The sequence below is a fragment of the Loxodonta africana genome, chromosome 8 (assembly GCF_030014295.1).
Source record: "Loxodonta africana isolate mLoxAfr1 chromosome 8, mLoxAfr1.hap2, whole genome shotgun sequence".
NCBI classification, from domain to species: domain Eukaryota; kingdom Metazoa; phylum Chordata; class Mammalia; order Proboscidea; family Elephantidae; genus Loxodonta; species Loxodonta africana.
The window spans coordinates 17,432,399-17,446,211 of NC_087349.1; the positions used below are offsets into that span (position 1 = coordinate 17,432,399).

Below are 13,813 nucleotides of genomic sequence, written 5' to 3' on the forward strand. Positions count from 1 at the left end.
TGTGGGCTGTGGGTGTGTTGCAAGCAGAGGGGGTGAAGTGTCCCCCCACTGCTCTTGGAGTTGACGGTGACCAGCTTTCTATCTCAGCCCCAAGTCAGCATCCGAGAGTCACCCCCTTCGGAAGCGGGGAGCAGCTGCAGAGAGGGGGTAAATGGCAAGGCCAGGGCAGCCTTAGAGTGCAGGGTGAGCTCAGAGACTGGGCTGAAGCAAGGGAGTTGGCTGGCAAGGAGCTGGTCAGTAGCAGGAATGGGGTCCCAGGCCTCATCAGGGCCTCAGCCCCCTGTCGACACTGCCCTTAACCCCAGCCCTGCCTTCTGCCACTCCCACATCCCCAGAGCTGCCTGTTGTCCTTGGCCAGCTACTCCAGGAAGGACGGGGTGGACAGAGGCTCAGCATGTAAGGGACAGGCCCGGCCCAGGCAGATTGACTCCATGTTGTCCCTCCCATTTGGTCTTGTCACATTTGTTCGGTGCTGATTGATTAATGAGGCTCTCCAGGAAGGCAGAGCCAAGGCTGGAAGTGGGGCCAGGGGTCAGGGCTGTGAATTAAACATGGACTCCAGCTCCTCCCCAGCACCTCCTGCCCCAGAGCCCTGAGCCCACCAGCAGAAGGGGCGTCAGCATGGGGTCCCTGCAGAGGTGGGGAAGGAGCCCCTGTACACATTCACGTGCTTGCAAGACCTCGTGGATATTTTGCAGCAGAGGCCTGACAGCCTACAGATCTGTTTCTCCCTCTGATAATCAGTGCATGAGTGTGTGAGTGAGTGTGTATATGTGTGTGTTCATATGTGTGAGCGTGTATACATGTGTGAGTATGTAAGAGTGTATATGAGTATGTTGGTGAGTGTGTGTATGTGTGTGATTGAATGGGTGTGGGTGTGATTATGCACAAGTGTGCACATGAGTGTGTGTGAGTGAATGTGTGTATGAGGCTGAGTACAAGAACAAGCGTGTATTTTTGTGTGCACGAGAGTGTGTGTGTGTATATGAATGTGTTTGCATATGTGTGTTTGAGTATGTGAGTGCATGAGTGTGTGAGTGTGTGTGAATGTATGTATAAATGAGTGTGTAAAAGTGTGTGTGTGTCATGGGGGAAGTGAGCAAATGGGGAGGTGCACATGACTGAATGTGAGGGAGGACTAGACTGGCACAGACCTTCTGCAGCTGCTCTGGGGTGCCCTGGGCCTGGGCCCGGTGGAGTCGGGTCCTGTTATAGTTGAGTACACCTTCAGGGACCAGCTACCCTACCCCAGGGAGTGATCTTCTTGTTGGGACTCTGACTGGGGCCCTGGCCTCCCTCGCCTCTGCTGGCTCTGCCCTACAGGGGACCACCATGTTGTCCAGCTGCAGCTCAAGTCCAAGGAGACGGGCATGACTTTCGCCAGCACTAGCTTCGTCTTCTACAACTGCAGCGTCCACAACTCGTAAGTGCCCCCAGCCCCAACCTGCAGTGGGAGAGGTGCAGATAGGGAGACTCGTTCTTGACCTACATCCAAAGACAAGAGATCCCATAGTTGTCCCCCAGGAGTCTCCATCTAGAGGCTCCATGAGGAGGCCTCCTTCACCCCAGAAGGAGCCTGCCCCACTGCTCTGGTACCCAGAGTGTTCATGGGAGAGCAGAGAGAGTAAGCACGGATAGGGCCTGTGGAGGGGTCTCAGACCCCTGGCCCACACATCTTCCTAGGCATAAATCTCTCTAAACAGATTCAGCTTCCCACCATCTATTGGGAGGCCTGGGACCCCGGTCTGTAGGAACCCCACACATCCCCTCACACAGTCTCCCAGGAAGCTCCACAGAACCTCAGGATTCCATCGAACACGGTTTCAAATCACAGGACTTGGTCTTAAAAAGTCACACTTGCTTCAACATGCTGCTGCATTTTCCTCCCCGTGAGGAACAAGCCAGCTGATTTGACCCAAGACATTTTGGGGGCTCAAGGCCAGGCGAGTTTTACAGTTTATTTATGTGGTTATGGAAGCTGTGATCCAGGGCTTGGCTCTCTTTGGGGCCCCAGGTTGGGAAGCAACCAGGCCTGGCAGCCAACAGGGAGTTTCTTCAACCTAGGACTCCCTCTTCTGGCTGTGAGCTGCCCTTGACTTCCCCACCTGGAGGCCTCACCTCTCACTCCCCTCTTGCCTTTCTAGGAAGTAGAGGAGGTAGATGAAGTCATGTATGAAGCTTCCCTGCAGTCAATAAAATGGCTTTAAGCATCTGCCATGTGCAAGTGGGGGCAGTGGTGGTTCAGTGGTAAAATTCCCACCTTCCATACTGAAGACCTGGGTTGATTCCCAGCCAGTGCACCTCATGCATAGCCACCACCCGTCTGTCAATGGAGGCTTGTGTGTTGCTATGATGCTGAACAGGTTTCAGTAGAGCTTCCAGACTAAGACAAAACTAGGAAGAAAGGCCTGGTGATTTACTTCTGAAAATCAGCCAATGAAAACCCCTAAGGAGCACGAGAGTCTGATCTGTAATTGATCATGGGGATGGTGTAGGACCGGGCACCATTTTGTTCTGTTGTGCCTCGGATCACCATGAGTTGGAGGCCATCTCAACAGCAGCTAATGACAGCACCATTTGCAAAGCAGTGTGTTTCTCATTAGACAAGGCAGATTCAAAAGTTCGTAACATTCAAAGACTCAGTCCCTGCCCTCAGGGAGTCCATGGCCTCTTGGACCAGTGGAAGAACTGGGCAGTCGGATTGATGAAATGTAGCACAGTATGGCCAGTGCTGAGGGCGAGACCTAGAGATCAGTGGGACAGGGGCCCAGTGTGGTCAAAGAAGGAGGAGCTGGCCAGGGGTTGGAGGAGGGAGTGGTACCCCAGGGGAAGGAGCAGCATGTGGGAGGGCACGGCCTTTTCTGCATCTAAGCACCAAACACCTGGGTGGGAACAGTGTGTGAACCTGGAAGGGCTCAGCCTATGTGGCAGGCATTTGGACTTTGCTCTTTGGGAGAAGGGAATTATGTTGGGTTTTTAAGCAGTTCAACAACCCAACCAGTTGTCATCCAGTCGACTCCTACTCATGCAATCCCATGTGTAGAACTATTCTCCCTGGAGTTCTCAATGGCTGAGTTTTTGGAAGTAGATCACCAGGCCTTTCTTCCAAGGCGCTTCTGCGTAAACTCCAACCTTTCAGTTAGCAGCCAAATGTGTTAACCATCTGTGCCACCCACAAATTCCTTTTAAGCAGTAGGTGCTCTCGTAAAGCTGTCTTTGCTTCTCTGGGGCAAAGAGTGGAGGTGGGGATTGCCAACTATGGAGGAACGAACCCAGGGTATGAAAGAGGAGCCTCAGGAGCTTCTTCAGCCAGGGTGGGTCTGGGTGGGACCCTGGAGTCAGGTTGATTTTTTGTCTGCCCCAACTGATACAAGCCTACCGCACAAGCCCTGATGCTCCAGACCTCATTGCCGTCCCCTTCAGCAAAGGAGGGTGCCATCCTGTGGAACTGGAGGGGGGCTGTTGAGGCCCTGGGACACAGGGCTGTCAGCTCCGTGCATGAGGGGGTGAAGGCCAGGGACTGCTTGCTTCCTAGAGAGAAAGGGCATAGATCTGTGCAAGGTCTGCTCCTCCTGAGCAGCGCTGCTTGTGGGTGGTTTCTCTTGCTGCTAAAAATGCCTTGCTGGACTCTGGGGACATGAGGCCCTCTGGTTTGGGCTTAGCCAGATTCCAGAGCTGTGCCTTTTCTTCCTCTGTGCCAGGTGCCTGTCCTGTGTGAAGAGCCCGTACCGCTGCCACTGGTGTAAATACCGACACGTCTGCACCCACGACCCCAAGACATGCTCCTTCCAGGAAGGCCGCGTGAAGCTGCCAGAGGTAGGTCCTGACAACCAGAGCAGTAGATGCCAGGTGGCCGTGGGCACGGGATGTAAGGCAGGTCTTCTCCTAGGAAGAGAAACCAAATTTCATGAAAGCAATAAACAAGCAAAGCCCTGTGCTGGGGCCAGGTTCTGGGTCAGCCTTGGAGGTTGTCGCAGAGAAGGGGTTAAATGCGTTCCAGGCCATTCCACCCTGGAAGATCCTCCATGCGCCAGGTGAGACCTAAAATAACTCCAGAGAGAGGCATGCATGTGTGTGGGGGTGTGCATGTGTGTGGGGGTGCACACGTGTGTGCCCTAAAAACAATTGTAAGCACACAGCAGCAAGACATGCTGTTATTTAGAATTAAAAAAAAAAAAGTTGCCATCAAGTCGATTACTCATAGCGACCCTATGGGACAGAGTAGAACTGCCCCATAGGGTTTCCAAGGAGCTGCTGGTGGAGTCAAACTGCCAACCTTTTGGTTAGCAGCCAAACGCAAGACCCAGTGTTGGCTGGACCTCACGGTTTTCTGTGACAACGCTGTAAGCCTCCCAGCTGGGGCCCAGCCTCCAGCCTGGCCTGCTCCCTCAGCCAACACTGGACTCATGCAGGCTCCTACCCCCCTCCTGGCTAGGGTGCATGGGGCAGGCCCTTCCCGCCTTGGCTCAGCTGCAGTGACCAGCAGCAAACCCTGCGGCCATGACAGCAGGGGACGGTGCTGGCACAGGAAGTATGAGGGCTGTTTATGGGAGGGGGGGCATAGAGAGAACAGAGGGACTCACCATGGTGCCCACCTCCACTTCCCCAGATTGTGCCCACTAGGAAACCTCACTCTGGCCAAACCCTGAATGACCGGGGGTGGGGGGTGGTGGAGGTAGAGGGGTAGGGGAGGTGGGGGAACCCCTGCTGAGAATTTGCATTTCCATCCCAGATACACTGAATCAGAATCTATAATACATTTTAACAATATCTCCAGATTCTTATGTATACCTGGAAATCACCTCGGGGTCTTGTTAAAATGTGGATTCTGATTTAGTGTATCTGGGGTAGAAATGTAGATTCTTAGCAGGGATTCCAACCTGAAGGAACCAGTTTGAAGCCTGGCCTTTAAGGTAATTCAATAAAGAACAAGAAGAGGTTGTAGACGCTCCCAGATAGAATCGAAGACCCTTTCTCTCCATAACAGTCTGCCCATGGCTGGAAGTGACCACTCTGAATTCAAAATCAAGAGAAGAAACCCAAATCTCTGTCGTACATTTTGGTTTTAAGTTGTTGTTGTCTTACGCCATCGAGTCAATTCCGACTCATGGCAGCCCCACGTGTTACAAAGTAGAGCTGCTTCATCGGGTTTTCTTGGCTGTAATCTTTAAAGCAAGGAGCCTTGGTGGTGTAACGGCTGAGCCACTCAGCTGCTAACGGAGAGGTTGGCAGTTCAAACCCACCCAGTGGCTCCGTGAGAGAAAAGTCCTGGCGATCTGCTCCCGTAAAGATTACAGCCTAGGAAATCCTATAGGGAGGTTCTACTCTGTCGTTTGGGGTCACTATGAGTCAAAATTGACTCGCCAGCACCTAACAACAATCTTTAAAGCAGATTACCAGGCCTTTTTTCCATAATGCCACTGGGTGGGTTTGAACCACCAAAGTTTCTCTACTTTTCTTTCATGAAGGTAAAATGGATGTGAAGGTAACTGGGCAGAGGTGGGTGTGCAGCCAAGGGGCACACCCTTGGCACAAAGGCCCTGATAAAGGTGGCATAGTTTCCTTAGTCGAGGTCTGTATCTTGGGCACGGGCTCAGAAGTAGAAGGGCTGGCTGACCACCAAGGCCAGGCTCAGGGGCCCAGGAAGCCATCTCCTCTTGCTTTGATCTGAAACCCACAAGTACCTTGATGAGCACAGAGACAAAGAGGTTTTCAGTCTCCCTAGGTTACCAGTCTGGGGTGTCTGGCAGAGATTCCATGTGTGGAGAGACCCAAAGAAGAAATTGAAAGCAAAAGCTATTGAACTATCTGGTGGATTTCAAAGGCCTTTAATCACTTAATTACCTTGAAGGAGGTTTTCAAATTTCTGCTTTTCCTTTATTGCTTGCTTCTCTTGTCCCAAGTTTATTTTAAATATATGAAAGGAGCTTGCATCTGCTGCTCAGAAAGAGGAAGAAAGAACTAGAAGGGAGGGGAAAACAGCCCCCACTGTGCCTCCCAGCACGATTCAGGGACCCCTACAGAAGAATGATACCTTTCAGTAGCCAAGATGGCAAGCCAGGAACAAAACCCTTCTATGCATGGTATTGAGACCCTGGGAGATGCAAATGAATAACATGCTCAGCTGCTATCTGTGAGGCTGGAGGTTCAAGTCCACCCCCAGGCAACTCCAAAAATCAGCCATTAAAAACCGTACGAAGCACAGGTCTACACTGGCACACATGGGGGTCACCATGAGCTGGAATGGACTTAAATGGCAACTGGCTTTTATACTGGACCCTCTACCACCCATCTGTCAGTTTGTTGTAATGTGGTGGCTTGTGTGGCTTGCACATGCTCTGATGTTGGAAGCTCTGCCACTGGTATTTCAAATACCAGCAGGTTTACCCATGGTGGACAGGTTTCAGTGGCGCCTCCAGATTAACACAGACTAGAAAGAAAGGGCTGGAGAGCTACTTCCTAAAATCAGCCAATGAAAGCTTTGTGGATCACAGCAGAACCTTGTCCAACTTGCTTGCTTTGGACACATTATCAGGAGAGTTGGATCACTGGAGGAGGATATCATATTTGGTGAAGGAGAGGGCCAGCGAGGGCGAAGGAAACTCTTGGTGAAATGGATTGACATAATAGATGCAAAGATAGACTTGAACATTCCAGCAGTTGTGAGGGTGACACAGAACTGGGCGACGTTTTGTTCTGTTGTACATAAGGTCACCGTGATTCAGAACTGACTAGACAGCATCTGTCTGCCTATCCCTATCTATCCATCTATCCATCTGTCTATCTATCTAACTAACTCACTAACTACCTATCTTTTTGTAGCACCGGCAAAGGGATTCACAGCATCTCAGAGGACTTGGTGCCAGAGCCCATGTTATGGCTTGAATTTGTCCTACAAAAATGTGTGTTGGAATCCTACCCCCTATACATGTGGATGTAATCCCATTTGGGAATAAGATTCTTTTTGTTAATTTAATGAGGCCGTATCAGTGTAGGGTGAGAGATTAGGCACAGAAGCAAGCAGGAATGGGGACGGATGCTTGGAGGTCACCAAGGAATGCCCAGAAGAATGCTAGAGAGCTGAGATAAAAATTTTCTCCCAGAATGGACAGAGAGAGCCTTCCTCTAGAACCAGCACCCTGAATTCAAACTTGTAGAGTCCTAAGCTGTGAGAAAATAAATTTCTGTTCATTAAAGCCACCCACTTGTGGTATTTCTACAATAGCAGCACTAAGAAGCTAAGACACCCCCCTGAGAAAGGAAGAGGCCTGGAGAAACGTGGCAGAGAGAAGGACACAGAGGTAGACGAACCTACTACCACTGCCCTTGGATTCTTTCCACCGAGAGTGAGCTGGGTTATTGTGAGCCCGGCAGTGGGGAATCACAGTGCCTCTCCTATCACATAACTGGACGGAATTAACTTCGGCATCTCTTCTTGGGTGTTTATTTATTCTAAGAGAAGGAAGCCATAAGGGTACTTTCTGGTCCAAGCTGGCAGATTACATTCTATCCAGCTCAAAACAAGGAGGATTTTTGAATATGAACACGCAGGAAAAGCCAGAGCTGCAGGTCTCATGATGGTTATTGTTACCGCATCTTCGGGGGTGAATGTACCCAAAGAAAAATAAGTAAATAAATATTTGTGGACTAGTGACTGACACCAGCCATTTTAGGTCAGTGGGAAGAGATAACTCTTCTTAGAGTTTAAAAGAAAACCCCTGGTATTAATGGAATATGTTTTTTGTTTTTAGTGTTTGAGTTTTCTTTTGTTTTTGCTTCTTGTGACTCTGGGAAGAGATAGCAGAAATAAGGGATAAAAAAAATAGACATTTGAAAGGTGATTTTGTGGAATGTTCCAGACACAGTGCTGTTCCCATTTGGGGGATGAGCTTAGTCACCACCTGATGCTCTGTGATACTCGGAAGCTTAGCTATGTTGTCACTGGTCAGCATTCCTTATGCAGTTTCCAAGACTCCCAGATGCAAAGCACGGCAAGAGGTTTAGAGCTATAGAAGACAGAATGTGCCCTGAAGGACCTAGCTTATGACTTTTTCCATCTGTACATGGAGCCATTTGTCTACATCACCTCTGTCATTAGTTGCCATTGAGTTGGCTCTGATTCACAGCGACCTCAGTATAACAGAAGGAAACGTTATTTAGCTCTGCACCGTCTTCGTGATCGTTGGCATGTCTGAGTGCATTATCGCGGCTCTTGTGTAGAGCCTTCCAACCTAGGGGGCTCATCTTCCAGCGCTATATTGAACAATCGTCTGTTGTGATCCTTAGGGTTTTCATTGGCTACTTTTCAGAAGTAGATTGCCAGGGCTTTCTTCCTAGCCTGTCTTAGTCTGGAAGTGCCACAGAAACCAGTCCCCCATGGGTGACCCTGTTGGCATTTGAAATACCAGTGACATAGCTTCCAGCATCATAGCAACATGCAAGCCACCACAGTATAACACGCTGACTAACAGGTGGTGGTCATGATCTCTAAGATTCTATAAGAATTACAAATGGAAATAAGCTGAACAGCCCCTGAAAGAAATACCCCTCCAAGAGTGGTCTTACAGGGTGAGTGTGAGGTCAGGGCTTCAGTCTCCCAGTGCTACCTAGAGGGGCAATCCATTCTAAGCCTCAGGCAGAGCTCCACCCTCTTGGAATAAAGGCGAGACCCAGGCCCCATCGATTTCTCTGGATGGCCCTGGGTATTCTTTTCCCTTTACCCTTTGTGTGTGAGCTATACACAGAGTCCTTTGTTAGTCTGAAGAAGAGAGGCTGCCAGGTGGCTTTTCGTCTACACAGCACCATCTTGAATCCCCAGGAAGGCTTTCATCTGTGCATCCTCCAGTTCCATCACTGGCTTTGTCAGCTTCCACCAGGGATGTTGAATTACCCTTTTTTCTTTTTCCCTGAACAGAGAGCGCATTCAGGAGAAGTTATTGGTCTGGAACAGAGAACCGGCCCATCATTTTTGTTATTATATGAATGACAAGTATTCTAGCCTAATCACAATGATAAGAAATAGAACGCCCAATAACATATGTCGTTTACAGTAACTGTATTCCAGTTACAAGGAATGGTTTTGTTTCAGCTAATGATGGCATTCTGATAACAACCCTGGATCTTTAGATCAGCTGCCAGATCCCAGTACCAGACAGAAGAGGGGGAGGAGAGGCAAAGGGAGAGTAAAATGGAATGACAGAGTCTTCCTGTCCTCAGTCCTGGTCTCCCGTGTGACCAGGGCCTCCTTCTTGCTGCTGGACAGCATGGCCCTTCACTGGGAAAAGCATTGACAGGGGTCTGGTCTCACCTCTGCCTACCTGGCGGAGCCACTGGTACCCAAGTGGCTTTAGAATTCCCAGGCTCCTCCCACAGGCTGACCTGGACCTCCCCATCAGCCCACACACTTAGTGATGGTGATTCTTGGGGGAAAAAGGCAAACTTTCAAGGAAAAGCAAATCCAATGCCAAAAATTTGTCCTAGACGTCATTAGTCATTGTTGTGATTGTGTGCCGTGGAGTCAATTCCGACTCGTTAGTGACCCTATAGGACAGAGTAGAGCTGCCCATAGAGTTTCCAAGGAGCAGCTGATGGATTCGAACTGCCGACCTTTTGGTTAGCAGCCTGAGCTCTTAACCACCATGCCACCAGCGCTCCCATTAGTCATTCCCACCCACTGCCATCGAGTCGATTCCGACTCATAGCGACCCTATAGAACAGAGTAGAACTTCCCCCATAGAGTTTCCAAGGAGCCCCTGGCAGATTCGAGCTGCTGACCTCTCGGTTAGCAGCTGTAGCACCTAACCACTACACCACCAGGGTTTCCATTAGTCATTAGGGAAACACAAATCGAAACCACAATGAGATGCCACTTCATAACACTAGGATGGCTATTATCGAAAAAAGAAAAAAAAACAGAAAATCACAAGTGCTGACGAGGATGTGGAGAAATTGGAACCCTCATTTCCTGCTGGTGGGAATGTAAAATGATGCAGCCAGGTGGAAAACAGCTGGCACTTCCTCAAAAGTTAAACATAGAGTTACCATATGACCGAGGAGTCCCTGGCTTGGTGCACACAGTTAACATACTCAGCTGCTAACTGAAAGGTCAGGGATTCCAGGGGTGCCTCAGAAGAAAGACCTCGTGGCCTACTTCTGAAAAATCAGCCACTGAAAACCCCATGGAGCATAGTTCTACTGTGACACACACGGGGTTGCCACGAGTCAGAATCTATGCCACGGTAACTGATTTTACTATATGGTCCAACAATTCCGCTCCTGAGTATATACACAGAAGAACTGAGAGCAGCAGTGCAAATAAACTCATGTATACCAGTGTTCATTGCAGTATTATTCCCAGTAGCCACGGGTGGAAACAATGTGAGTGTCCAGCAATAGATGAATGGATAAACAAAATGTAATACACACATAGGATGGGATATTCTACAGAAGAGAAATGAAGCTCTGAGACCTGCTATGACAAGATGAACCTTGACAACATTCCACTAATATTGTATGATCCCACTTACATGAACCAGAGTAGGTAAATCCAGAGAGACCAAAGAAGATTAGTGGTTCCCAGGGGATGGGGGGAGCCCTGGTGGTACAGCGGCTAAGTGTTAGGCTGCTAACCAAAAGTTCAGCACTTGAAATCCACCAGCCACTCCTTGGAAATCCTATAGGGCAGTTCTACTCCGTCCTACAGGGTCACTATGAGTTGGGAATCTACTCAATGGCAACGGGCTTGGGTTTTGGGTTTTTTTTTTTTTTTAGGTGATGGGGGAGCAGAAAGTGGGAAGTTTAAAAAAAAAAAAAAAAAGAAGAATTTGTCCTTAGTGGTCTATTTTGCTGTTATATCTCATCTAAAAACTTAAAAGTGAAGTGAGCTTCTCTCTGGCCCCCAGATAGGATGGCTTTGCTAGGAGGGTGAAGCCCATCTGGCCCACAGGTGTGCAGGCACAAAAAGACATGTCCCAGCAAGCCTTCCTTGGAAGTTCAACCAGGGTGCTTACTCCAGAGAGCAGTTTTAAGATCAGAGGAGGCAAGACGAATTCTATTTGATTTCCAAAGCTATGTTCCAAAGGTTCCCCAAGACTCCCTACTGCCCAACACCCCTGCGAAGACAGCCACAGTCAGGACTGGTATCAAGATACCTGGTGGTCCTAACTGTCAATCCCTCTCCAGAATGAAAGGACTGGGCACTGCAGGGAAAGTCCCAGCCCCTGGGCTGTTGCTTGCTTGCCTCTGGTACTGAAATGGCCCCATGCCCTGAGACAGGGGAGGTCAAGGGCATTCGCCCCCCCCTGGAGTGTGGAGGGAGATCCAGTCAAGGCCAGTCAGCCTTCTCAGATATTCTGTGTCCTTTCCTGCAGATGAATTATTCCTGGGATCCAGCCCAAGGGAACAGAACCATCCTGCCATGCCCCTCACCCTCCTTTGAAAACAAAGCCAAACTCAGTTAAAGACCCAGCTTCAACCCACGCCCCACCTCCACTCCGGTATTCCATTATGGGACTGCCATTTCTCAGGCAATTGCACTTTCCATCAATCCCTTGTGCCCACCACCCCACCCCCTTAAGGTTATGAGTATTTCCTTTCAGTATTATTACTTTACTCTCTCCATAAACCGGCCCATCGTAGATCACGCTAATGGCATTATAAACTTGGGCAACAGCAAGAAAATATATGGTGCGTTACATTTTTGTATTGGGCGTGATGGGTCTGAGCAGGTGAGTGTAAATTTCGAGGTTTGGTTGGAGTGAGGGCTGGCTTCTCTTTGGAATTGATGGGGGCTGAGGTGACGTGGGGCAACCTGACCAGCCAAGCACTTATTCCTGAGCTGCCCCAGGTGCTGTGTCCCAACCCCCCCTCACCTCCCTCAGTTCTCCTGCAGAGCATCTCATTCCCGCCATCTGTCTGTAGCAACTGGGAGAATTAGAGCCCTCATCTTGTAAACACACCAGGGGCTGTAAATCCAACCCCATGCCCAGGCAGCCCGGCCCTGAAGGCAGCCTTTCCCCTCCCAGCATGGCAGCATTCTTTGTGTCCTTGTTCAATTATTTAAATATGCAGTGAAACCTCTGTATAAAGCAGCCACGGGCGTGCTGGACAGAGTAGACCAAAAGGCATTCTCCGGCTTTAACACTCTGGCTTCAGTTCCTGCTCCCTACAATTAGTAGTGCTAGCTAGCTTTGCTTTGCACGCATTAAGTGGAGTCTGAACGTGCCCAGGGTGGGAAGGCTAACCTGGAGCCTGCCAGAGCTACTTCCCAAAGGCCAAGCCATTAAGGATTTCCTGGCACCTCCAGCCACTGCCACTCCCCATCCTCAGTCCATCCTTACAACTGCAGAATGTCACCACAGGCAAACCGCCTCCAAGGGAGCCTGGCCCTCGTTGTATGCATTTGCCTCCGAATACTCTTGCTAATGCAGGTGTTTTCCACCCTCCAGAAGCTGGCCCTTGCGAATAATAGTTCAGAGGAATATCCTCCTCTAAAAGAGGGGGGCACTATATTTTTGAGGAATGCTGTCTGGAGGCTGGATAATCATCTGTGGACCCAAGTTGGAAAGATGATCTGGGTTCTGGAACATAGGGGCTACCCTGCATGTTCCGCTATGAAACAGGAGAGCCTGGGGGAAAACATGTGTCGGATGATGGCGGTGGTAGAATGTCACTGGGCTGAACCCTTGCAGTGTGTTAACTAGAATCATATCAGCGTCGTAAACCCAGAGCCAGGACCCAAGGTCACAACATAAAAATACCAGTTGCTGTAGAATCGGTTCCAACCCATGGCAACCTCATGTGTGTCCGAGTGGAACTCTACTCCATAGGGTTTTCAGTGGGTAATTGTTTTAGGAGTAGATCGCCAGACCTTTCTTCCGGAGAGCCTCTGGGTAGACTCCAACCTCCAACCTTTTGGTTAGCAGCCGAGAGATTAACCATGTGCACCATCAGGGAATCAGGGAATCCTGGTTGCAACATACCAGTTATTCAAATATTAAAATACTTCTTGTCGTTAGGAGTCATTGAGTCGGCTCTGACTCCTACTGATCTTAGGGGTAACAGAATGAAATGTTCCCTGCCATTCATGTGATCGTTGCGATGTGTGAGTCCATTGCTTTGGCTATGATGTCATTCCTTCTAATTGAGGGTTTTTACTGGTTGGTAAATAGCCACAAAGCCCCCTATCACCCTACCCCTCCAGCATTCATTCCGTTGTTTGGTATTTTGAATACCGTTCTTAAGGCTAGTTGAGCAGGTTGAGCTAGTTAGCTAGCAATGGGAAAACTGAGCTTCAAATAGATTATGTAATGATGTGTTCCCAGGTCATCTACCGGGTTAGTAGTATAGCTGGGACCATAAAAATCCTTAGATCTGATCCAGCCTCTTCATTTTATGGGTGAAAAGACCCAGATGGTTTGAGGGAATTGTCCAAGGCCATGTGGCTGGAGGGCACAGCTCTTGTCTCAGAGCACGTGGAACTTGCAGCTTCAGAAAGTCACCTCACAGAAAAGGGGACTGCCCTCCCTGCCCCCCTTGTGTCTAGGACACTTGGGACATTGACATTGGTCAGACTCAAGAGCTACAGCCTAGAAGGCGGGGACAAGCTGGGCAGTGAGAGCTGGCAAGGTATTCATCGGAAGGTGCAGAGAGGCAGGAGCAGGGGAGATGAAACCTTCAGAAAGGAGATAGGACAAGAGACTAGGTGAGGGGCAAAGGGCCAGCAGAGCTGGGGGTCGGGGAGGGAAGATGAGGAAAGAACAAACATCGCTGAACGCTGGCTTACGCTGTGCCAGGCACTTCATATGTGTTAGTT

The 13,813-nt window shown here is 49.6% G+C and overlaps 1 protein-coding gene across 5 annotated transcripts in view; it reads left to right on the forward strand.

Moving 5' to 3' along the window:
• The window catches only part of PLXNA4 (plexin A4), a 516,957-nt gene that overhangs the window by 409,788 nt on the left and 93,356 nt on the right, over positions 1–13,813 (forward strand). For all 5 annotated transcript variants that reach the window (XM_064289709.1, XM_064289711.1, XM_064289708.1 and 2 more), the window contains 2 exons: positions 1,324–1,423; positions 3,702–3,816. In XM_064289709.1, the coding sequence (XP_064145779.1) occupies positions 1,324–1,423; positions 3,702–3,816 (215 nt within the window). The remainder of the gene's footprint in view (positions 1–1,323; positions 1,424–3,701; positions 3,817–13,813) is intronic.